The sequence below is a fragment of the Macadamia integrifolia genome, chromosome 7 (genome assembly GCF_013358625.1).
Source record: "Macadamia integrifolia cultivar HAES 741 chromosome 7, SCU_Mint_v3, whole genome shotgun sequence".
NCBI lineage: Eukaryota > Viridiplantae > Streptophyta > Magnoliopsida > Proteales > Proteaceae > Macadamia > Macadamia integrifolia.
In genome coordinates, this window is record NC_056563.1 from 6,975,121 (window position 1) to 7,000,527 (window position 25,407).

Below are 25,407 nucleotides of genomic sequence, written 5' to 3' on the forward strand. Positions count from 1 at the left end.
GACAACTTGTGACTCTTTTGCGTGTAGGTTGAGGGCTTGGGGGGTTCCCACCTCCGACACATAGGACCTACACCCCATGGAGGGTCCAGATCTATCCCGTCTCTACGTGGGCTAAGATGTTTTCATTGAGAGAGAGAGAGAGAGAGAGATGCTTAGCATAGCACAAAGTTATTCATGAAGCATAGTCTATTTCCTAAAAAATTCTGAAAGACTAACCTAGTTGAGATGTGTCCTAAAGACATTTCATCCGTTTAGGAATAATTGAGGACGTGAAGGGTAGGCCCAATATGCTCCCTTGCTAGAGGCTGAAGCATGTAGATTCCTCAAATCGCAATAGGTCCTACATATGTCGAGTGGGTTCTATTGCCACATGGCAGTTGATCTTGACAAGAGTGGGTCCCAAGCTAAGTTTGAAAAGTGGCCAATCACTGTGTTTTGAAGAACAGATGAAGAAAAGAACTTAACGTAGCTCATAAGTAGTCTTTAGGGACGGCTAGTTTTTTTGATTCACTCTCTCTCACACGTATTCTTCTTCTCCCCTCTTCTTTATATTCCTCCATTATTGCACTCATAATCTCTTCCTGTATCTCTAAGCACTCAACCTAAGAAGGCAAGCAGAAGGAATGGCTTTACTAATGAGATTACTTTTAACAATCACATTAGTAGTGATCATGATTGCATCAGGTACATCTATATGCCACTCTTTTCTCTTAATCCTATTTCTTTTGCTTTTTGTTTTGTTGATTGTTTCATTTGGTTGCCAAATATATATATATATATATATATACATTTAAATTATGATGCAATGATTGATTTACGTGTTTATCTCTCTTCAAATTAATTTTTTTTCTTTTTCGTTTTACGAGAGTTTTTAGCTATATAAGTATGTTAAATCGTATTTAGTGTTAATTTCATATCATAATTTTGATGGGTATGTAGGAGCAAAATTGAGTGATTCAGCAAGAGTTTTCACCATAATAAACTATTGCGACGAAACAATTTGGCCTGGAATTACGCCTGGTGAGAACTTTGGTGGCGGCGGATTTGAATTAAAATCAGGTCGATCTATTGTCTTCACTGCTCCGATAAGTTGGTCTGGTCGAATATGGGGTCGAACCGGTTGCAATTTCGACAAAACTGGCAATGGCTCTTGCCAAACTGGTAGCTGTGGTACTACCCTCCAATGTGGAGCTGCAGGCAAAACACCAGCCTCACTTGCTGAATTTACACTTGCATCCCCGGATTTTTACGATGTTAGCCTTGTCGACGGATTCAATTTACCGATACTTATTACACCGGTGAATGGGACCGGGAACTGCAGCCGTGCTGGTTGTAACAGTGACTTGAGACCCAATTGCCCGAAAGAACTCGCCGTTAAGTCCGGCAACAAAATTATCAGTTGCCGGAGTGCTTGTGATGCATTTGGAACTGATCAATATTGTTGTAAGGGTACATTTGGGAATCCAGTGACATGCCAACCTACATTTTACTCCAAGAAGTTTAAGGAGGCATGTCCTACGGCTTACAGTTATGCTTATGATGATCCTACCAGTATTTTTACATGCTCGGCTTCAGACTACATCATCTCTTTCTGTTCATCAAGGTGAGAGATTAGTTGACAAAGTTATGTTAGGGATAGGCTTAACTTAGTAATGATCAAAATTCTCAACAAAATTTTCTTTTGAGTATTTTAAATATAAAAAGGACAAGAGAACACTACCCACTTGCACGGCCACTGTACTAGGACGCAGACTAATGGGAGGCCACTTGCATGGCCTCCTATTGGACGAGAGGCAACGAAGTCTTTCCGCGCAAGTGGCCTCCTATTGGACGAGAGGCAACGTAGTCTTTCCGCGCAAGTGGCCTCCTATTGGACGAGAGGCAACGTAGTCTTTCCGCGCCCCCGCCTGTGTCTAGGCATAGACACACGCAAGTGGGTAAAGACCACATTGCCCCCGCCCAAATGCTTCTGTGGGCCCCACATTGACTTGTGTGCTGATATAGTGGCTGCATAAATGGACCGGGTTCTCTTGCCTTCGTTTTATATTTTTTTCTTACCCAAAATTTTATTTTTTTATTTTTTTATGATGAAGATAAGAGTATTTTTAATGTGCTTTATAAGGATTGTGATTAAAATACTAATTACTTTGTTGTAATTAATCACAGCAAGCAAAAGGTGTGCACGTATCATGATCATAAGGTCATCTGCAGTGGATCGAAAGGCTTAAAATCATTTGGTGGAAGATGGTTGGCCTTAATTTTCGCATTTATGGTGATAATTAATTTGTAGATATTGCATTTTATGCAAATGAATTTCTTTCTTTTTCTTCTTTTTTCTCTTAGTTTTTATTTTTTTATTTTTATTTCAAAAGTACATAGTGAAGAGTGAAAGGGTGTACAAAATTTGTTCCTTCTTTCGATTGTTTATTTCATTTATAACAAAAGGATGCGTTTGTTCGTAATCAAGTAGGTTACAAATAGAATTTGTAATCCAACTATTTTACCCTTCATACAATGAAGTGGCAATATAATAAGAAACCCAAATATGTAATTTCACATACACAGAGCCCAACACTGCCTCCCGCGGCTTCAAAAATTACCTGCACGAGTAGTAGCCGTCATGATTTTTTACAGTAATCATTGAGAACTCTTTTTAGTGGTGAAGAACGGAGAGAAACAATTAGTGAGCCGGAGATGAAGAAGATGGGGAGACGGAGGTGAAATGATCACCCTATCCCTCATAAAAGGTGGAAATTTCATCCCTATTGATGCAAACACACGTGCAACGGCCAGTGGGCCACACTGTATTTGAGGGAACCCTCATTTAAATATGTGTGGGAAAAAGATCCCTACCTGGTTGTGAACCCCTATGCCCAAATACAAGGGGTGGTGAAAAGACCACATTGCCCCCTTGGTTGGGTGCATGTGCACCTCCCCTTGGTTGGTCCCATGCTAGTGCAATGGCAATGCGACCAGGCAACAATCCCCGACCCTATATTTGTACACACACCCCCCCCCCCCCGGGGGGCCACACTTTAAATTATATCTAATGGGGAAGGGATTTTTTGTATAGGAACACGGCATACACCAGTGTCTCTTGGAAGAGATATCATTTCATAAGAGGGAGAAGAGGGAGAGACACAGGGAGTGCTGACCAAAAACATTTAACACTAATTTTGATGCTCTTGTGCTTTTGCTCCCACACCCACTCTCATCCTCGATTAGCATGTTAGGGCACCTAAGATCAGCCTCGCCCTAAGTACATCATTTACTACTATCTCCATAACAAATGACGAAGACCAGGATAAACATAAACTCCCAAACCTTTTCAGTCACTGGCCCAGTATGAAAGCACCTAACTTTTAACAAATTTAAGTTAGGCCTGTCCTCCAGCCAAACTAAGAACCATATCTGATTGAACAACCGTAAAAATGTAACATAATATCAAGCCAAGATGAAGAGCACCAGTAGTAGTATTATCATAGTATGTTGAAAAAAAATAATCCCCAGAAAAACTAACAATCCAAATTAAATAAAGACAACAACCGAGTGCACGAGGCTCCTGCTACTGCGGGGTCTGGGAGGGGGCAGGTTGTACGCAGCCTTACCCCCTGCTTCACAGAAGAGGTTGTTTCCAGGTTTTGAATCTGTAACTAACATGTTGCAATAGTGCAATTTAACTGTTGTGCCACAGGCTCGCCCACTAGCAATCCAAATTATATGTTCCAGTGAAACCTCCATGAACACATTGAAACCTCCATGAACACATTCTGCTGCATCAACTTCTGACCAAAACCTATTTTAACAGTCTTGATCACCCAATGCCAAAAATACTGTAGGAACCCAAATCTTTTGCTCATTCTACACCTTTAAAATGACAGTTCTGATCCTTTAGCCAGGAGCCACATTGTATTTTCTCTCACTCTACACTTACAGGCTAAGGGAAAATCCTTACAACGTGAGATCAATATTACTGATGCCTTGCAAAATGAGAACAATATAAATCTCCTTCTATCTAATCAGATAGGGTATAGACAAAGCTTTAAAGCCATGTATATGCCCATAAGAACCATAAGACTGTTTGTGGGTGGAGAATAGTTGAACTCAGTACCTCCACTTCTTGAGGTGTGGTCCCTTGCAACTGAGCTACTACCCCTTGGGGTTTTGTCTCAAATCCAAAGGACACCTTTCTATATCATATACTTTTGATGCATTGTTTGCAAAGTTCTCTCCATCAAATTGCTATATTTGAGCTCACAAAAGCTTAGTTCAGCTTGTCTGGAAAATGAAGCTCACTCTGTTTCACTAAGTAATACTTCCTCCTTTCCAATCCAATCTCATAGGAACTGCTCTCCAACTTCACTACGCCCTTTACCCAAAAAGATTCTTCACCATCCCACCTCCACAAAAAAATTACATGAAGGATGAGATATTCCTTCCAAAAAATTCCTCCAAGATGGTTCCTTTAAGTTTAACCATTTTACAACCTTGTATAATTCATCTTAAAATATCCAAGGGGGAAAAACTAAAAGGACGAAAGATTCCATCCCCAGTGCTTCTGGTAAACCACTTTGTGCCCTTGTCTCGAGAAATTCTTCACAAAACCCAAACAAGTCACCTCACTTCATATAACAAAAGTTTAACCCTAGGTAATTAAATTTGAAGTATCAACATTACCAAGAAAATTTGCCTATGAAAAAAAAAAAAAAAAAAAAAAAAAAAAAAAAAAAGGGAGAAAGCTACCACAAGTGAATTGTAGTTTGGATTATGTTCAACCACTCATGAGTCATGACTCGACTTAATCGAAAACCTTCAATAGAGGGCACCTCCCCTGATTTATTAAGCATCTTTGGCAAGGGACTCAAGAACAACAGTGAATAGCCCGAGAAAGGTTTAAACCAAAAAAGATAGGGAAAAAGGGCAGGGAAAAGTGAGCACTTACCAAATTACTTGATTTTCCCCCTAGAACTGATAAGCAATTGAGACCAACATAAAAGAAATGCATAAGGAAAGCAAACGATCATCACCTTCTCCATGTTCACCATATTTCCTACTCTCTTAACTTTGTTACCGCAAGATGGTTCCTCATTTGCAAAGCAACAACTATTTTGAAACCCGGTGAGTCAACAAGTTATTAATTTACTACGCTTTTTCAATACGTCCTTATAATAATTTTAATACTTTACATTATTCAGCATATTTCTTGCATTTTCATATTCTTTACCTTAATTTTTAGATTGGAACATCTGCCTTGTGAGTTGACTAACTTGGCTCTGCAAAATTATTTAGAGAGATCTTTAGACTGGAAAGGGATACGATTCTCAGACTCCAAGTTTTTCCCAGGTTTTTCTCACAACCACCATATAGATCATTCAAGCTGCACTAACTGCTGATGCAACTGGCAAATACTAAGCTTATTTTTCTTGGGCTTATGGCTTCTGATGATAGTACTAAGGACTCTGTTTACAATTTATTGCTTGGTTTAAAGTCTCGTGCCAGGGTACGATTTTAACTGGCTCAGGATCTACAACATTAATGAAATGTTTTTCTTTCTTTTTTCCAAGGAAAAAAGAAAAGAAGAAAGAATGGAAAGGCAGGATCCATGTAGCTGACCCCATGTAGTTGGAGTTCAGTACGATAGTTACAAGCAGCACCAAAATCTGTAGGCTGCACAAAGTTGACCTGTACACACTTCCACAACATAAATCTCTGGTTTTGATACTTCAAGCAAACCAAAGGACAGGAACTTTAAGCACACAGCACACATGAACAGATCAGTAGCACCCAACATGGTTACTTTCACCTTTACGAACAAAATCAAATAGATCCTTAACCCAAAATTAAACTGAATTAAAAAATTTCCCAGAATAGAAATTGATAGTTGAAAATAAGCGGTTTGAAAAAAGAAAAAATATAAAACTGTATACAACTGCCCTCGGACCATGTTACAATAGTGTAGGCATTTAGGCCATTCATAAAACAGTGACTAAAATACCCCACTTTACTCCCTACTTTATTAACATAGTGGGCCAATATAACAGGGAAATTATAACTATGCGCTTGTAAGTAGCTGCTATACTTGAGTTGAATGTTGGGAGTTGAATGAAATCATAACTCATAAGCTATGAACACTACATAGCTCTTTCAACTTTCACCAAAGGACACGATCTTGAAAATTTTGATGCAACAATTGTATCAGGACATTATGCAACCCACATCTCTCCAACATTATGTTTTCCATCAACATTGCAACTTTATCAACTTCCTAGCAATCTTAACAACGCATGATGATTTGTTACTCAACATTGCAACTTTTTCCTATGCTGTCAATTTCTCATTGTATGCAGATGTGTAGCCAACAGTGGAACACATTGATGCTAGGAATCTCTTTAGCTTTTCCTATCTTAACTTTCAGCCACCATTTACACCTACCTTTATATCTGGCCACAAACTAGTTGATGTCAAAACTATATTGTTGATTAGAAGAAACAATAACAAAGCCACTATTCTCATAGTCTAAGCAACGTCAAATTTTGCATCTTATATGTGACACCATAAAACAGATTAACAAAGTGTCTTTCAATCTTCAAAACAAAAGCATATGACACTTAAACCAAAATTAAAGGAAGCATATTTGATACAAGAATTCCCTCAGATCAGCGGAGGGGGCTATATATTAAAAGCCACAATAAACCAAAGGTATATGGTCCTAATTTTCTATTCTTGGTCTGCAACTGCTTGAATTGCAATAACTCATGATAAAGATTGGAAGGATGGTAAGGAAGGGTACTGCAAAAACAAGAATTACAACATATTGCAGATCGAGAACAGGGGTCTTGTGGAGTGATAACTAAATAATTACATCCCTAGTTAGGATACAAACAAGAAAAAGGTTACTGGCCTAGTTTCCTCAGAAATATATCATGAGAAACAAAACATCATGCAATGAGATTTTTTTTTTTTTTTTTTGGGGGGGGGGGGGGGGGTTTTTAAGATGTAATGAGAAATTGAGAGCATAGAGAAAAGAAACAACCATGGTTACAAAATAAGAAGTATAAACAACTATTACAAATACAGTAAACAAGTATATATACATGGACCGGTATGAGTTTTGAATTAACTCAACCAACCTTCATGATTTATGCAGTCTAAAATTCCATTTTTTTCATGGTCTAATAGTGCATAAGAAGAAGCAGGTGAATATACACTTTTAAGTAAGCAAGAGACTGGTTACAAAACCCAATTCCTGATGTAATCAGGCAAAGCATTTAATCTATTCAACCTTCATTTAACCTTCATGATTTATGCAAAGCATATAATCAGGCAAAGCATTTAACCTTCATGATTTATGCAGTCTAAAATTCTAGTTTTTCATGGTCTAATAGTACATAAGAAGAAGCAGGTGAATATACACTTTTGAGTAAGCAAGAGACTGGTTACAAAACCCAATTCCTGACACAATCAGGCAAAGCATTTTATCTATTCAACTCAACTCAACTGGATCGGCTAGACAGATCCTTTTTCTCCAGTCAGCTCTATTCAAAGCCATAGTTGTTACTACTCTTAAGCTATGCAGGTATTTCCTCACACTTCTCATAGTCGTTTTAGGTCTACCCTTGGCTCTTTTAGCAATTTCAATCTGAATCAAATCACCCCTCCGTACTTGAGCATTGAAAGGCTTCTTGTAAACATGCCACCCTAACGACTTTCTCATAACTTATCATGCATTGGAGCTACTCCTAAATTAGCTCTAATTTTTTTATTCCTTACTTTATCTTTTCTAGTCTTACCACTCATCCATCCCAACATCCTCATTTTAGCTCCACTATGTTTATATGTAGTTCTTTTACTGCCCAAACATTGAGCTCCATACATCATTGCAGTCATATCACTATCATATAAAATTTTCCTTTCAGTTTTGAAGAAATATGTCAATCATATAACACTCCAAAACATCCCCTCAACTTGATCCACCCTATTTTAACTATTTGTGCAACATCATCTTTTATTTCTCCTTTTTTATTTATGATTGAACCTAGATACCTAAAACATTTTCACTTTGCCCTGCCTCCCTATCATCAATTTTTACCACAGCACTTTTAGTCCTATTATTACTAAGTTACACACCATAGTCTTTGTTTTTGTTCTACTTATCTTAGCCAAGTTATAACATTAATTCCTAAGCTATTCCACACCTTTATTGGAATAACATACGAATCTCATGCTTTATCTATTTTCTTCTTCTTCAAAGTTTCCTCTCATTTTAGGCATTTAATCTATTCAAAACAACTAAATTTGTACTACAGTCTACAGATGCATTAATTTGCAACAAGTGAATCAATTCTCAATGATTCATTCAAAGAGGGGAACCAAATGTCACATTGAATTTCATTAACAATAACAGAAAAGAGATCCACATATCAACGAGGAGCCTTCTTCTTCCCGGCAATAGCGACCTTCTTACCCTTCAACGTCCGACAATTGTTCTTCGTGCGTTGTCCCCTGCAAGGCAACCCTTTCTGGTGGCGAACCCCTCTGTAGCATTGAATCTCTATCAATCTCCTAATAGCTAGCGCATTGAATCGCCTCTGAAACAAAAGTAAACCACAAAAGACCCCTTTTAGCAAAACAGAGGGAACCCAATTGAGAGATGGAACAATGGAACGGAGAAAGACAATGATGAAGAATTACCAGATCACCTTCGATCATGAACTTAGAGACTTCATCTCTGACAGATATGAGTTCCTCTTCGGATAAATCTTTGGTGATTTTGTTCTCCAAATTGAGGTCGCATAGGATTTGGCGAGCTCTGGTACGGCCAATACCATGGATGTACTGAAGAGAGAACTCAACTCGCTTGTTATTAGGGATCTCAACACCTCCGACTCGAACACATTGGATGCTCAAACTACGAAACTACTGATACAGATTTGATTGAGAAGAAACACAAAAAACCAACAGGAGAAACCATAAATGAAGAAGCTGAGATAAAAAGGTACCTTTGGAGGGGTCGAAGTGGCCAAGCAGAGAGTGTTAGAGATTGAGTTTGAAGGGTTTCCTCCCTTGTAGAGTACCGAGAGTGCAGGTGCCACGGGCATCGCCAGAGATTGAGCCATTTCGGATTTTGTTTCGTTGTCCTTCACCCGTTCTTCTTATCCGTTGCGTCTGAAGAGGCTTCTTCTAGAGGTGCAACAGGGCCGAGATGGGCCTGCCCTAGGTCCCCTTGCCTCAATCCAAGCCCAGCCCAGCTTATTGACCCTTTGACCTTGGTAGTCTTTCTTTATTTTGTCTATTTTGAGGTCTGGGTAAGGCTAGCACTATTTTTGGGACAAAGTTTTCCATCTGTGAGAGGCTCATAAAAAATAGACACAAGGTATGTAATCACCAACGTGCCTCTGCCTAGGGTTGTGCGTCCCTACTTGTGGGTGTAGGGGCCTCTCCCAGACAGAACTTTGTCCCATTATTTTTTACAATATTGTAGGTATACAAGAAGAAGATCTGATAAACCCAGTTGGGGGGAAAAGAGCAACTGCTGCTAATCTAGTACATCACGGTAGTACTCTCTCACGTAGTGAGAGGATGGACGGGGGAAAGAGCAACTGCTATTGCAATCTGTTCTTCAATTAATAAGCCATTTCTACCATCAATGGCTCTACCTCAAAAGACTTGGGTTTTATCATTCTCATAGCACATAAACAAATATGTTAGAACACTCAAACACACATCATCATAAGGTTTTCATATCTAAAACACAATATATGCTTAGAAACCTTCTAGGTTCAACGATATTGGTTGTGCCATTTAGTTTTGCATAAATGGTACAAACCCTATTTTACGGGTTTTGTGCAAAACATATTGTGAAGGCTAACAGAATTCAAATTTGAGTGGATTTTGGCCACCACTCCTCTTCCATTTTGTTGTGGAACAAGCTGTTCTGACCTTGTGCAAGTCATCATCCGCAACAAAAAAGTTTGGTGGATTTGAAAGAGATTTTGAAGATTCAAATTTTGAGGCAATACTTTTTTTCCCCCTAAAAAATAGGGTAAATATGTAGTAGTTAGGCTTCAATTGATATATGTTAGATAGTATTAGCTGATCTACACCAAGCAATGGGAGAGGCACGTTTTCATCATCTTCCCAACCTTGTGATCTATATCTGAGGATGGGGTACCTAGAGTATGTTGCTGATGTGACCTATCAAGCAATTGTGTAGGACTTTGAGCATTTATTCTGACTTACACCCACTGTTAGTTAAAACGGGAACGGCAAAAAAACAGAAACGTACGGTACGGGTTTTAAACAGATAAAAAGCGTTGAACGGTACGGTAAAAAAAAAGGGTCAAAAAAACAGGAAACGGCAAACAGACGGAAACGAACGGTACGAGTATTAAACGTGTAGTTTTCAAAAAAACGGTAGTATACTCATGCAATTTGAGAGATTATTACTTGTATACATGCATCTAATATTCCAAAAGCTCTAGGAATCCCAAGATAAAATAGCCCAATGGGCTATAAGAAGATGAGATTTTTTTCCTATAGATAGTATGGAAGTTAAAAACAAAAAACCAAGTACCATATTGTCTTCACTCTTCACTTTTACTAATAGGTTTTTTTTTAAATAAATTAATTAGTTTTTTTAATAAAATTCCTATTTTACCCTTAAAAAAGGGATACGCGTTTAAAACGGCCGTTTAAAACGGATTCTTTTGCCGTTTCCGTTTTTTCCCGGATTGTATAATAGCATACGGAAAAACGCGTTTTAAATGGCAAAAAAAGGGGAACGCGTTTAAAACACGTTTTAACTAACAGTGCTTACACCATGACATGGCCATTTTTTGTGATCGAGTTGAAGGAATAGTTTCATCGACTGGAACAATCTTTCTCATCTTTCAAGCCCACTTGGACCTTTTCTGGTATTAACATAGAGCAAGAGACTAAGAAGAAGCGCAAAGGATTTTTGCTTATTTGCACCTATGGGCTTTCATGTAATTGTGAAGTCAATGTCAATGACTATATATTTGCCCTTACCAAAAAAAAAAAAAAAATGACTATATATTTGCACTTTTTACGTAATATTGTAAATTTTAATATAATTTTTCTCCATCTGGCACTTACAATTGCATATTTTAATGAGCTTCTTTATCTTTGGTGTGTTTTCTTACTAAATCATGTGTAACATAGGATATCTTTGAGAAATATATAGGCAATGTATGATATACACTACCAACCTAAGGTATAAAACCAAAATACCAATTTGAGTGTGTTTTTCAACAACGTAAAAGTTCCACTGTGTTTAGGATGTTTAATTAAGGTCTCCACCAAGTTTCAGCATAAAATATGGTTATTTGACCACCATAATGATCATATTAATCCACTAGCTGATCCCAATAGAAAGTGGACAAGATTTCAGTAAACTCCCGGTTTGGATCAGAGTCGAAACCCTGGTTGAAATCGATTTCTTGAACTCAATTTGAACCAGACAACTGGGCTAGGCCACTTGCTACTGAAATAGAGAAGACAGATACAATCAGAATTAAGAAACTAGCTATGGCAGTAGAAGTTAAAGCTGAGATATCTGCTTTAGACTTTCAATCTGCCGGTACACATACAGTAACTGAATTAACACAAAGTTTAGAAAGTCATGTAATATAGAAATCCCATCTTGTGTGACTCCTTCCCTCATATTTTCACATGTTCAAATCCCAGGGAGAGGAGTGGGAGAGACAGACCTTTAACATGAGCAGAAAGTGATGAGTTACATGCCCACTAAGTTTATGTTCCAACAGTGGAAGAAATTGCCTTTTTTTTGTTTTTTTGGGTAAATGGAAGAAATAGCCACCAGTAGATAATGATTCTTTCCCTGACAAGGAGAAAAGTTCCCTCACTCCAGTATTCTGATGAATAAGGAGATGCTAGACAAATGAAATATAAGATTGAATGTGATAAAATGGATGTTTTGTAAGCTGAACAACTTAAAACTCCATAAGTGAGAATCCTATGGACAGAAGCCAAAACCTCTTCAATTATGAGAATCCTATTGACAGAAACCAAAACTGAAACCTCTTCATCCTATTGACAGAAACCAAAACTCTTCAATTCCAGCATCACTGAAGAAAAAAGAAAGAGGAAAACTTTGCAAGTCCTTGGTGAGCTGTGATGCTTTAGCCTTCCATGGGTTTCAATCAAGTAGAAGCCCAACACACAAATCCAATCTACTAATTACAACATTTACAATCAAAACTAGGAGTTAGGAAATACTTTAAGGTGTTCTACTTCATATGTAACAACATTTGCTACTGGGAGCTTTTGAAGGTAATGAATAAAAACTCCGTGAAAACCAGAGTTACCACTGACAGCAAGTTGTTTCTTAGCTGGAATTGTAAATGTTCTCTCATATGAAAAACTTAAATCACAAAAGAAATCTTGCAGTAATAGAAATAAGCAAGAATGAATCTATTCTATTGGATGGTGGTACTAGATGTCTAACAGCTTCTGGTTTGATCATCCTCACAACAGAAAAAAATATTATGCACGGTCTCAGCTTCTCCACGACCGTGGAACTTGTCTGTCCATCTCCACACAACGAATCCATCCACCTAAAAAACCCTAATGAGACAAAATCTCTGAGAACCGCTCCTCTGCATCAACAGGTATCTCTTTGCCAGGGACCTTGACCTTGATGAGATTTGAGTACCTGTCAAACACAGTTCCCATTTCGTTAAAAGAAGAAGAAGAAGAAAATATTTAGATTCATTTCTAGTACTCAAGGGTCTGCTTGAACTGACGTACTCTGCAGCTGTAAACAAGTGCTCATGCTCTGTAATGAAGGCAAGCAAGGCCTACAAAAATGATGAGAAACCATTATCTTCAAAGGTCAGTCAAATAGGTAGAAAAACTGAAAGAACATAATGTACAGTCAATTTGCTTGCCTCAAATGGCATGTTTAGGAGTTCATAGTAAGTGCGGACTCGATCCAATCTCAACTGGATGGATTAACTGTCAATTGATGGGATAGCTGCGAGGGCCTGCAGCACTAGTAGTGATTAGAACAAATACAATGCGGTTTCACAAGGAAGCTATACAATATATGATATCACAATTTTTTTTTAAAAGTCTACACAAAGAAAAAGCATTCATTCAAGTCATTTCCATTTTTGTGTTCTCTTCCCTTTTTGCTATTCATGTCATTTCAATGTTTCAGAATCAGCAGAAGAACTGTATTATTTTTCAGTCACCTCAAATATTGACCAAATGTCACTGATGGCACTTTTTTTTCTTTTTTCTCTTGGTAAAACACTGATGGCAACTAAATCAGAGAGATAGAGGATGGCTTGTGACAAGGAAACCTCATCTACAGTCTGCAAAGATGATCGAAGTTGTGATGTAAATACATGGCAGATCGAGTGCCATGTCCTCCAGTTGTGTAATACACTTACCCTAAATTTCCTCTTTTTGACTGTACAGATAAGGCACAGGAGAATACCAGTACCAATGGGTACTGGGTAGCAGTTGTATTTTGCCGAGAAGGGAAGGATGACCCCACCTGTACCTACTACTCATGCTTCAATAACTGGAAAGGTTTCCGAACAAAGAAAAGGAGGTCAGTATGAGCCCTCTAAGCTTAAGGAATTACCGGAACCCTAATGTCAAAAGTACCAAAGGAGGGGTCCACACACTGAGCGCACCTTGGGAAGGTCCCATTCAACTAAGGGATTCATTTCCACACAAAGGGGACCTATTCAGCCTACACCTGCTGATGGTCACCGGCTGGCCTACATCAGCCAGCGGACATCCACCACTGAGTGTACAGGCCAAGATTGGGTTAAAATGCCATGGGGTCTAATTCCCTGCACCCATGCACCTTAAACCCAACCCCAATGATGGAACAACATAATTGGGAGTTGATTAATATGTCGGGACACCCCAAGGTGGGCCATCACCCCAAATTATAATTTAAACCGGCAATGGGTGAAACCCCGTTATTTTCCCAAACAACCCTTAGGCAACTTAAGTGGCTATAAATAGAAGCTCTTGCCATTCATTTCTCTCTACCTACCAAGTTAGAGCAAGAGAAGGAGAAGGAGAAGGAGAACATGGGAGGAGGAAGAAGGGAGGAGCCAAGGTTCCTACCAACTAAGGTAAGTCCCATTCTCTCCACCCCTCTCCACACACTTGTCTCTCTCTCTCCCATTTCTACTCTCCACTAAGCTAGGTGGGGAACCCTAATCGAATTCCACCTACCCACCCAAAAAAACTACATATTGGGAGGGGGAATTGGGGTAGGAGACTTACCCTAGCAAGGATAATGGCTCAATATGAGTCTATGGACTTTCCCCTATGAAATCCCCAAGTCAAATCCCCAATTTGGGTAACCAAACCCTAGAATAGTGAACCTTGCCCAAATCTTCTACAACTAAACCTCCAACCTAATAATTAGTTGGGGAAAATGAAATTGGGCACATGAATGGTGGCTTAGAGTGATCACATAAGCCATTGGTTGTCACTACATAAACCCTCAACCGAAATTTTCCAATATAGGTTAACCTAGACTTGTAAAATGTGGGGTTGAGTATATTTTGTGACTCTATGTTAGCTAACTCACTAATTACACTAAAGCTAGGTGAAGTGTGTGAGAGTGCTCTATACATAAACCAACCCCATAATAGCCAAACCTAACTTGTAAACCATTCAAAGTGAGGAAAAATAAGAACTCAAGCTGGGTTATACTACACCCACAAAACCACACAGACACAGGTAGACACAAAAATGACCCTACCGACCTAAAGACCAATTCTAGGCAGAGAATAGCCAAAAATGGCTTCACCGGTCAATGGTCACCGGTGGGCATCAACCGGTGAACCCTGTAGACATAAAATGTGACCTTCCTCCCCATTCAGTTTCATCCAGTCACCATCCACTGGTGAATCAACCCAAGGCTAGTTTTGGACCCCTTTGATTGGACATGGAACCTAGGGTCAAACCTTCCTATGTTTGACTAATTTTCTTGAAAACTTTATGTATCCTAAGAGTAAAACCGAGTAGTGGCAGGACAACGCGGCACACGGCCATCGGCTATCCACCATCATTTGAGACTCGAGGTGAGTGGGTGTTGTGTTTGTTTTATGGATTATTTATAACATGATGTTTATGCGCATGGTCATGATGCATTGCTTTATAAATTTGTTCTATTTGGTGAATGTGATGTTTCATAATGGTATGATGGTGTGTGTGTATAACTCAGATGTAGGGTAGCCAAAGGTTGGGTTCCGACACTATATGCCCAGGGTGTGTGTGAGTATGTTGTGGAGATTGGGATGCAAGGTAGCCGAAGGTTTGGTTCCGGCACTACATGCCTACGGTGTGTGAGTGTGAGATATAGGGTAGCCAAAGGTTGGGTTTCGACACTGTATGCCCACGGGGTGTGTGAGTATGACTATGATGTGGTATGTATTATGATAGAATGCATTGGGCTAGGATAACCACCCTGGTGCTACAACCCTTTCCAATAGGGTTTATGTATTAGTTGCCTCCTTAAAACTCCTTTTCTTGAAGCCAATGCTCCCCGCATTGTTACCTCCATTGCCCCCTCTTGGTCTTTCATCTCCAATGATGCTACCTCCCCTAATGGCCATATATGGATCCTCTAGGACTCTTTCTTTCTCCATATCTCTCCTATTGCTTCATCCTCCCAAGTTATCCACTTCCTCTTTTACCCTTCCTCAGGCTCCCCCCTCTCCTTCTCCGCAGTCTATATTCATAACCGTGCTCCTGATAGGCTCCCCCTCTGGTCTAATCTTCTCTCATTCTTCCCCACTCTCTCTTCCCTCCCTTGGAGTATTGGAGGAGATTTTAATGTGGTTTTAGACACTCATGAGAAATTTGGTGGTACCTTGATTGACATCTCTTCCTCGGATGCTTTTAATGAGTGCATCGATGATATTGGGATGAGCGACCTCAGATGGTCTAGTGCTAAATTCATCTGGCATAACTGTAGAAAATGGTGGCGATTATGTGGCATGCAAACTTGACCGCCTCCTTGTTAAAGAAGCATGGATCACTTCCTTTCCTGCCTCCTATGCCAGTTTTGATCTCCCAGGTATTTTTTACCATTCCCCTATCTCCCTCTTTGTTCAGCCCCACATCTCTTTTGGCCCCAAACCTTCAAATTTGTTGACATGTGATCCCTTCATGATGACTTTCTCCCTCTGGTCAGGTACACCTAGGCCATCCATACCATTGTCTCCTCCTCCCCTCTTATTGCAATTGCCAATAAGCTTAAGAATGTCAAAGCTGCTCTCAAATCTTGGAACATTGACACATTTGGAAACATTTCCACCACTATTTCCTCCTGCTAAGAGAAAATTGATCTCATCCAATCCAGACCAACTCGACCCCCTCAAAGTTGGAAGTTAGGATATTAGGGTTAGAGAGGAAGAAGATGAAGAGAAGAGAGGTAGGGAGAAGGAGAGAGGTAGGGAGAAGTGATAGAAAGGGGCAAAACGTGAATAAGCTCTCTAGCTCATCTCACCTATATTAGATTCAAATATTGTTTTAGGGATTTACATATTCATCCCTAAGGGATGTGAAAGAGAAATAGGAGAAATTATATATAAGGACAACTTAACATAAGAGAGTTCCTAATGTACCTCTAATACAAATATTCTAACACTCCCCCTCAAGCTGAAGAATAAATGTCATTCATTCCCATATTGCATAAGAGGGTACTGAATTGGTGAGGAGTGAGCTTTTTAGTGAAGATGTTGGCCAATTGATCACTTATCCTCACAAAGGGTGTGCAAATATTATTGGAATCAATCTTCTCCTTAATGAAATGCCAGTCTAATTCAACGTGCTTTGTTCTATCATGTTGTACTAGGTTGTGAGCAATGCTTATTGCTGCTTTATTGTCACAGTAGAGTCTCATAGGTCCTTCAGTGTCATACCCCAACTCAATAACCAATCGACGCAGCTAAGTGAGCTCATAAACAGTATGAGCCATTGCTCTGTACTCAGCTTATGCACTGGATCTAGCTACAAACAGCTGTTTCTTTCTTTTCCATGTGACTAGGTTACCACCCACAAATGTGCAATAACTAAATGTAGATCTCCAATCAGAAATGGATCCAGCCCAATTAGCATTGGAATAGCCTTCAATCCTCAAGTGATTGTTCCTGGCATACAAAAGTCCTTTTCCTGGAGAGGACCTTACGTATCTGAAGATACAATACACAGCATCCAAGTGCCCGCTCTTGGATGCATGCATAAACTGGCTCACAACTCCCAGTGTATAAGAATTGTCTGGGCGAGTCAGAGATAAATAAATCAGCTTCCCCACTAACATCTGGTATTTCCTTACATCAACAAGCGAAGGGCCACAATCCTCTCCTAGATTATGATTCTGCTCAATAGGAGAACTCACCGGTTTACAACCCAGCGTTCTTGTTTCCTTCAACAGATTTAGAATAAATTTCCTCTGGTATATATTTATTCCCTTCTTAGACCTTAACACTTCAATACCCAAGAAATATTTCAAGTGTCCTAGATCCTTGATCTCAATGCCAAGTAAGCTTTTAGCCTAGTTATCTCCTCATTATCATCTCCAGTTACCACAATATCATCAACATACACAATCAGTGCTGTGATGGTGCCATTACCTCTCCGGGTAAATAATGTGTGGTATGCTTGATTATGGGAATATCTACTTTTTAGAATGGCCTGTCTGAACCTCTCAAACCAAGCCTTTGGCGACTACTTCAGACTATAAAGTGCCTTCTTTAGGAGACACACCTTACCATCAGCTATCGAAAACTTGAAGCCAGGAGGGGGCTGTATATACACTTCTTCCTCTAAATCTCCATAGAGGAAGGCATTCTTCACATCTAACTAATATAAGGGCCAATCTCTGTTTGCTACCACAAATAAAAGAACTCTTATAGAGTTATGTTTAGCCACAGGAGCAAAGGTCTTCTAATAATCAATTCCATACACCTGACTGTACCCTTTGGCCACCAACCTTGCCTAGTACCTCTCAATAGCACCATATGATCGGTACTTGATTGTATAAACCCATCTGCATCCAACTGGGATTCTCCCCCTGGAAAGGCCAACCAGTTTCCAGGTACAGTTCTTCTCAAGATCCATCATTTCCTCTGACATGACTTGTTTCCACTTAGGGTCTGATATAGCCCCAATAATAGTTTTTGGGAATGGAAGTAGAAGAAAGAGCAACTGTAAAGCAACACCTGTAGGAGAGAGAACATCATAGGAAACAAACTGGGCTATAGGATAGTACAAACTCTTATACCCTTATGAACAGCAATAGGAAGATCTAACTCCAAATGAGGAGAGGAGATGTTACCTAACTGAGGAAGAAGAAGCTTAAGATGTGGATTCAAAGAGGACTCTTGCAAGTCTTCTTTATCCTTTTTGTGCACACAATAACATGTGCCTTCTCTGTGCAAAGTTCATCCATAGTAGCAACATCATCCACCTCTTTATTTTTACCAATATCAAAGGAAAAAGGAGTAAGAAGCAATGGGGTAAGAAATAGAATGGCATCAGCAGCCTTTTTAAATTTATTTCTATTCTCCCCTTGAAGAGGATGCTGATGAGGTGCAAAGTTAGGGACTGACTCAAGAAAGGTGACATATTTAGAAAGAAATCACCTGTAAGATGACGAGTGATAACACTTATAGCCTTTGGTGGTAGAAGAATACCCAAGGAAGAGGCATTTTAGAGCCTAGGGATTAAGTTTGGTGCGGGAGGATTTATTAATATGCACATAACAAATACAACCAAACACCTTGGGAGGAAAAGTGAAAGCAGAAGACTGAGGAGATAAGAGTGCAATTGGGTTTTGAGACCTAACGATTTTGGTTGGCATGTGATTGATGAGGAAAGCCGCAGCAAGAGCAACTTCAGACCAGAAGGTCTTAGGAATATGCATACCAAATTGGGGCCTCCCCAAGGAACAGGCTCATTGTTGTCTCCTATGGCCTCCCTGACAGTATCATCCCCCCATTTGATGTTTCCCTTGGCTAGTTTGTTTAAGGTTTAGCCCTTATTGAGCCCCTTCAGGGTTTGCTCCTTTTGCCCCCCCTCTCTCTCCCTTTGTATTTTCTTCCTTGGTTATAAAATATTTATTCATAAAAAAAAAAAAAAACATACATACATACCAAATAAAAGACTTCTACCAACTTCTAACAAATGGCAATTTTTCCTCTCAACTACCCCATTCTGTTGGGGTGTATCAACACAAGCAAGCTGATGGATAATACCATTGTCAGTAAAAAAGTCCTATAGGCCACCATATATGTACTCCCCCTTTATTAGACTGGACAATTTTGATCCTGGTTTCAAACTGGGTATGGACCATTTGATAAAAGTTTTTGAAGGGATTATAAACATCACTCTTATGCTTCATAAGAATGGTCCAAGTACAATAAGAAAAATCATCTACAAAGGAAACAAAATAGCGATGGCCAAATAGGGAGGTAGTGGGACAAGGTCCCCAAACATCAGTATGCACAATATGAAAAGGACCAACAGATTTATTACCATGATAGGGATAAAATGAACGAAAATGTTTAATAAAAGTTCATGGTTCACAATGAAATACATGAATAGAAGAAAAAGCTGTAAATAAATGAGGTAATTATTTCCTCATAATAACAAAAGATGGATGTCCCAAACGCTGATGCCAAAGCATCACAACATCTATAGAGCTACATCACTACGGCCACATGCATAGGACTGTGGTGTAGGCAAAAAAGGTAACTGCGGCTCAAGACGGTATTGACCACCCTCCACACGTCCACTACCAAATCTTGAAAAAGGCAATAAGAAGGAAAAAATATGATGCAATAATTCAAGGTTTTAGTTAAAGTGCTCACAAACAATAGGTTCAAGGTTAGGCTAGGGATATGAAGAACAAAAGCAAGTGAAATAGAAGAGGTAATGGGAATACTGCCTTTACCAGAGATAGGAGAAGTACCATCGGCTATCCGGACCTTATCCTTACCATAGCAAATGGAGTAGGAGTCATAGTAATGGGACGTTCCAGTTATATGGTCAGTGGCACCAGAGTCGATGACCCACGATGGGGTTATGGAAGGTGCAGAGGTGGTGACATGCATAGACAAGCTGAGGCATCCTGTGAGGTAGACAGGTTATCAAGCTGAGACATGAACCGGAGAAGCATTGCAATATCATCCCTAAGGAGCTGGTATCTGTCTGTGCGGAGCCTCTAGTATTAGTCTATGTTATAAGCATAGGCTATAACCCCTCCTCTGCGGCCACCACATGTGCCAGTAGATCCACCATATGTACTAAGATGACCATGAAGGACCCAACACCTCTCTTGAGTGTGATCGGTTTCCCATAATGATCACACTGTCGTTTATCTCTATCATCTCCACAGGATGGCCCTTGACCTCAATCGCCTCTATGCCATTCTCTGTGAGTAGTGGATGAAAGGGTAGAGCTCTCAAGTGAAGGTGTAAAATCCATAACAGCTCTCCTGGTTTCCTCACTTAGGAGGTAGCCACTAGCTACACACCTCATCAAGTGTATGTAGGGGTGACTGACCCAAAATATATATCTGGATCTACTCGTATTCTGAATTCAGCCCACCTAGAAGAATCATAACACACTATTTTTCTAGAGATCTATAGAACTTGGCTTCATCATCAGGATTGGTCAAATGAAGATCTCGGTAATGATCATACTCCTTCCAGAGTCCTATAATAGTATTATAGTAGTAAGAAATGGACTTAGTCCCCTACTTTATGGAGAAAGCCTGTTGAAGAAATTGGTAGACCTTCACAGAGTCACCTACCCTGTCATAGGTCCTCGAGACACTATCCCAACTTGTGTGCCTCTCTCTAGCTTTATTCACTTTTTTTTTTTAGCACTTTTACTTCCAGTTATTTGCTTTTTAATTGTGTGGTCTGAATATTTAAATTCCTAGATGACGAATGGTTAGGTCGTTAAATTTTTATTATAATTGCAATTCTAATTTCCCTAGATGTGTTGGTTAGGACGTTTTTAGATGCATTTGTTTAGGGTAGTAGTTAGAAGTAGATCACAGTCATTAATCGGCACACTTTCGCATTACTAAAAGTAGCCTAAAATAAAGTGGTTGCTCTCCTTATGTTCGACCCGTTAGCTACACTGATCCGTACACTAGTGGTTACTTTTAAAATCCAAACATCTGCCATAGTTGCCTCCACCCTCTCCCATATTGGCTGGTCTCCTCCTGCCTCCCCTCCCCCCCTTGCTGATCTTTGGTCTTCTCTTCCCACATTCCCTAGGGTCATAGAGGATTAGAAGATAAAGCTATATGGTTGCCCTCCCACTCGGGCTTGTTTATCCACTACCTTTGCCTTGAACTTCATCCTTTCTCAAGACCCTTTCATCCCTTGGCGTAAAATCGTATGGGTCCAAGGACACATTCCTTATCACAGCTTTATCGCCTGGCTTCCTATACAGTCCTTCCTCAACTTCCATCGTATCCAAGTTCCCTCTTACTGTCTCTATTGGAATGGTACTGAAGATGTTAACCACCTCTTTTTTTTCTACCCCTTCTCTGCTTTCATTTGGGGGAGGGTCCTTCGCTCTTGTTGGCCCTCCCATTGTCCTATTCTCCCCTTATTCGGGAATGGATTTGGGTTGATATGACCTTTGGAGGCTCTAGCATATGTGACACAGTCAGAAAGCTCACCTTTTGTGCCACATCAACTACCTTTGGATGGAGTGAAACCTTCATAGAGGACTCCCAACTCCGGTTCCTTTGAAAGTATTTGGAAGGCCATCTACTTTGATGTTAACTCCAAGATCAGTATGCTTCGGCATCCCGGTTTACAACACCCCAAGGAACAGGTTCATTGTTGTCTCCTGAGGTCTCCCTTCCTCTTTTATGCCCCCCATTGATGTTCCCATTAGCATGTTAGGACTTTGGCCCTCCATTCCCCTCCTTTAAGTGTTTGTTGCTTTTGGCCCCCCTTTTTTTCTTTTCCTTTGTATATTCATCTCCTTGGTAATGAATTTTTTATTCACAAAAAAAAAAAATAAATAAATAAATAAATAAAAACATTACCAAAGACTTTTATAGGTATAAGAAATGTGGAGGAACCCTGGAGAACTGTAGTCGGAGCTTTAAAATCGAGCACATAAGGGGGCATCTGATTAATAGATAAGCAGCCATCATCACAGTATCACTCCAATACTAAGAAAGGACATTCACCACAAAGAGAAGAGCGCCGGCCACTTCCAAGAGATGTTTGTTCCTGCATTCAGCTACACCATTTTGAGCTGGTGTATCAACGCAACTGGTTTGATGAAGAATTCCATGGGTAGCAAGGTAAGACTGGAACAAACCGTCCATATATTCCTTACCATTGTCACTCCGTAGAATTATGGAGTTCAACTGTGTAAGAACCATTTTGTGAAAGAGTTGAAAACACTGGAACACCTCACGCTCATGGTGCAACAAATAAATCCATGTTACCCATGGATAGCAGTCAATAAAGGTCACAGATCAGTGATAACCATGAATGGAAGTACAATGGGCAGGGCCTTATGTAGCAACATAAATGGAGGACTTCTCTTATTAAGACTGGAATAAACTAACCGAGTTTGCTTTGCCAAAACACATGCATCACAAAAAAATCTTATTACATTGCTGAAATAAGTGGGCAAAAAATCCTAATTACAGAACCAACTAGTTGATGGCTTAAAGGTTGATGCCAAAGAAGCAACTCAGATACGGTAGCGAAAGGAGAACTAGTTTGATGAGCCTGACCAACTGAAGAAGTATCATCGTCAAGCAAATAGAGACCACCATGTAGCCTAGCACAACCAATCGTTCTCTCCATTGCCAAATCCTAGAAAACATAGTGAGAAGGGGAAAAGGTCACTTTATAGTTCAGATCATTGCTAAGATGACTGATAGAGAGAATGCTAGTAGAAAAATCTGGAACATGAGAATAACAGATGCTAGAGGTAAGGAGGGATTACAATGTAGAGAACCCTTTCCAGAAAAATAAAGGATAGGGAACCATCTACAACCTTAACCTTGTCCCTACCAGAACAGGGAGAGTATTGAAAAAACAAACTAGAGGAACCAGTCATATGATCAGTGGCACCCAAGTTAATTATCCAAGGATGAGAGACAACCGATGCACAATGACCACCGAAAGAAATACCTGAGGGAGCAAGATTGGAGTCAGAGGAAACCAGATTGGATGAAGATACAGTGGCAATAGCAGGGGCAGCGGAAAGCACCGGGAGAGTTAGGGAAATCATACGGCAAAACATGGAAATCTCTTCCTGAATGAGAGATGAAATGGTGCTAGCAGGCACAGAGTCAGAAGCCTCAGTGTGATTGGAAGGCTGGGAAGTCTTACCCCAACCGCGGCCCTTGGTAGATGCAGGGCGGCCATGGAGCTTCCAGAAAAATTCCTTGGTATGATGCTCCTTCCCAAATAGTCACATCGAATGGGTTCCTTATCAGAAGAGGAACAATCAGTAGGACAAATGGGACCAGTGTGGGATAGAGGATGGGATCTAGAGAGTAAGGCCGAATGATTAGGAGTAGTAGGAGGCTATAACATAGCACCACAACAGCTGCCCTCAACTGAATCAATGAATAAGATTGTTCCAATGTAGGCAAAGGATCACGACTAAGTACTTCGAATATGATCATACTCAACATTCAAATTAGCCAAAAAATAGTATACGCAAAATTAATCCTCCTGTTTCCTGAAGCTAGTAGCATTAACAGTACAAGTAGTCTGATAGGTGTTATAAAAGTCAAGCTCCTGCCACAAAGTGCACAACTCAGTATAGTATTGAGACATAGTGAGGTTCTTTTGCTTGACTTTAAGAAGGTGCTTACGTAAATCATAAACCTGGGCAGCATTCCTAACCTGAGATTATGTGTCCTAAGCTGCCTTCCAAATCTTGGCTGCAGTATCCAAGAGAAGGTAACCACGAGCAATTTGTGGTTGTATAGAGTACAGAAGAAAAGCCATGAACAATTAGTCATCAGAACTCCACATTGTCTGAGCAAGGCCAAGCGTAGTAGGTTAGACTGTTGCGCTTGTCAGATAACCCGCATAGCCACGAGCATTAATTGAGAGGAAGCAAGAACTGGACCACATCAAATAGCTTTTCCCATCTAGATGAACAGAGCTAGCAGGGAAGTTCCAAAACTGTTTTGCTCTAATACTCACCCCTTTAGATCTAGTCGATTCGGCAGTATGTTTTAACATAGTGAACACGCAAAAGAGGCAGACATGAATGAAGATAGATAACTAGAATAGATCTGATCATAACCCAAACAGTTGGGAGAACTATCTTTAAGCCTATGATTACCAAAACCAACTAGTTTTATCTCTATGACTATCCACTTACTCCAAATGCCGGTAAACAACACACACAAACAAATACACGCAAACCTGCAATTTTTTCTTAGCAGTAGAACTTTATTTTCTGTTTTTGTTTTTTCAAGAGAAGACAGAAATTTGTGAAGCTCATTGGAAGGTCGGAAGGACCGAAGGAGCCATAAAATAAGAAAATATGATTTTGTTCCCACCTGTGAGACCTACCTGTTCCAATGCAATTGAATTCCGACATATTTGCTGAACCCCAAAAAGGTTGATTGATTTCATATCTGCCAAAGCCTAAATAAGACATTTGCATTTTCTCCATATGAGTAGTTAATAGGGGAAATAATAAAGGTTCATTTACCAATATAACTTTACTGCAAGAAAAGCAGCAAGACAAGTTGTCATGGTCTACCCAAAAATACAGACATGCAAACCTTAATTGATGCATTTGCTGCACTGCTACATATTCCACCAAATATATAATTCCGCTTTACTTCGGCAACAAATGGTGCTATCTCTTCTTCTCTATGTGTTATCTATAGACAAAGAAAGTATCATAAGTAAAGATGGAATAAGAAAAATAGAAAATCTTGGGAAAGACTCAGGATAATTGGGATAATTATTTAGGAAGAACATATGCATGACAAATTTGTAAAATGGCAGTAAATGATTCCAGAAATCTAGTTAATAAGAAATAACCACATAACTTCATGAATAAGTACAACAAAACGAACAAAAACTTAGGAAGGTGATTCCAAAGGTCAACTATGCTACTAAGAAATTTAGTAAGTGCTTAATAGTCTATGCAACTAAGCCTTATCCAATTAGGGTTAGCCTGTTAGCCACATGAAACCTCCATCATGATTTTTCTATTAAAGCCTGATACAATGCTTCGATTCTAGTGAGCACCATAGCGCATAGTTGTTATGGCATCTAGGTGAACCCAAGGCATTGGAGTGGGGTCTGGACATCAAAGTGACACCAAGAAGGTAGCTAGGTGACGCCTTGCCAACTATGT

General features: G+C 39.7%; 3 protein-coding genes across 5 annotated transcripts in view; 1 reads left to right on the plus strand and 2 right to left on the minus strand.

Annotated features, from left to right (window-relative positions):
- Positions 1-526: 526 nt before the first annotated feature.
- Positions 527-2,464, plus strand: LOC122084709 (pathogenesis-related thaumatin-like protein 3.5). The gene is made up of 3 exons (XM_042653152.1): positions 527-684; positions 940-1,603; positions 2,167-2,464. The coding sequence occupies exons 1-3, from the start codon at positions 624-626 to the stop codon at positions 2,288-2,290; spliced, it is 849 nt and encodes a 282-aa protein (XP_042509086.1). The 5' UTR covers positions 527-623; the 3' UTR covers positions 2,291-2,464.
- Positions 2,465-8,322: 5,858 nt separating this feature from the next.
- On the minus strand, positions 8,323-9,170 carry LOC122083614 (30S ribosomal protein S13, chloroplastic). 2 transcript variants are annotated; one of them, XM_042651483.1, is made up of 3 exons: positions 9,000-9,170; positions 8,692-8,835; positions 8,323-8,588 (listed from the first exon to the last, which is right to left on the minus strand). In XM_042651483.1, the coding sequence occupies exons 1-3, from the start codon at positions 9,114-9,116 to the stop codon at positions 8,421-8,423; spliced, it is 429 nt and encodes a 142-aa protein (XP_042507417.1). In that variant the 5' UTR covers positions 9,117-9,170; the 3' UTR covers positions 8,323-8,420. The 2 variants fall into 2 exon arrangements, with proteins under 2 accessions (XP_042507417.1, XP_042507416.1); XM_042651482.1 differs by having other exon boundaries at positions 8,692-8,916; positions 9,000-9,168.
- A 2,977-nt stretch (positions 9,171-12,147) lies between these two features.
- Positions 12,148-25,407, minus strand: part of LOC122084543 (exocyst complex component SEC8-like) — a 48,716-nt gene continuing 35,456 nt past the window's right edge. The window contains exons 4-8 of one of the 2 annotated variants that reach the window (XM_042652854.1): positions 24,824-24,925; positions 24,596-24,683; positions 12,930-13,025; positions 12,790-12,839; positions 12,148-12,694 (exon numbers count right to left, since the gene is read on the minus strand). In XM_042652854.1, the coding sequence (XP_042508788.1) occupies positions 13,000-13,025; positions 24,596-24,683; positions 24,824-24,925 (216 nt within the window). In that variant the 3' untranslated portion in view covers positions 12,148-12,694; positions 12,790-12,839; positions 12,930-12,999. The remainder of the gene's footprint in view (positions 12,695-12,789; positions 12,840-12,929; positions 13,026-24,595; positions 24,684-24,823; positions 24,926-25,407) is intronic. The other variant, XM_042652855.1, reaches the window with a different exon arrangement.

Excerpts from the sequence above, each read along its gene's own strand:
- LOC122084709 (XM_042653152.1), top strand. The coding sequence starts at position 624 with ATGGCTTTACTAATGAGATTACTTTTAACAATCACATTAGTAGTGATC. Across the intron at positions 685-939 it reads AGTGATCATGATTGCATCAG|GAGCAAAATTGAGTGATTCA; the intron begins GTACATCTATAT and ends ATGGGTATGTAG. Across the intron at positions 1,604-2,166 it reads ATCTCTTTCTGTTCATCAAG|CAAGCAAAAGGTGTGCACGT; the intron begins GTGAGAGATTAG and ends AATTAATCACAG.
- LOC122083614 (XM_042651482.1), bottom strand. The coding sequence starts at position 9,116 with ATGGCTCAATCTCTGGCGATGCCCGTGGCACCTGCACTCTCGGTACTC. Across the intron at positions 8,917-8,999 it reads CCACTTCGACCCCTCCAAAG|TTTCGTAGTTTGAGCATCCA; the intron begins GTACCTTTTTAT and ends CTGTATCAGTAG. Across the intron at positions 8,589-8,691 it reads TCATGATCGAAGGTGATCTG|AGGCGATTCAATGCGCTAGC; the intron begins GTAATTCTTCAT and ends CTTTTGTTTCAG.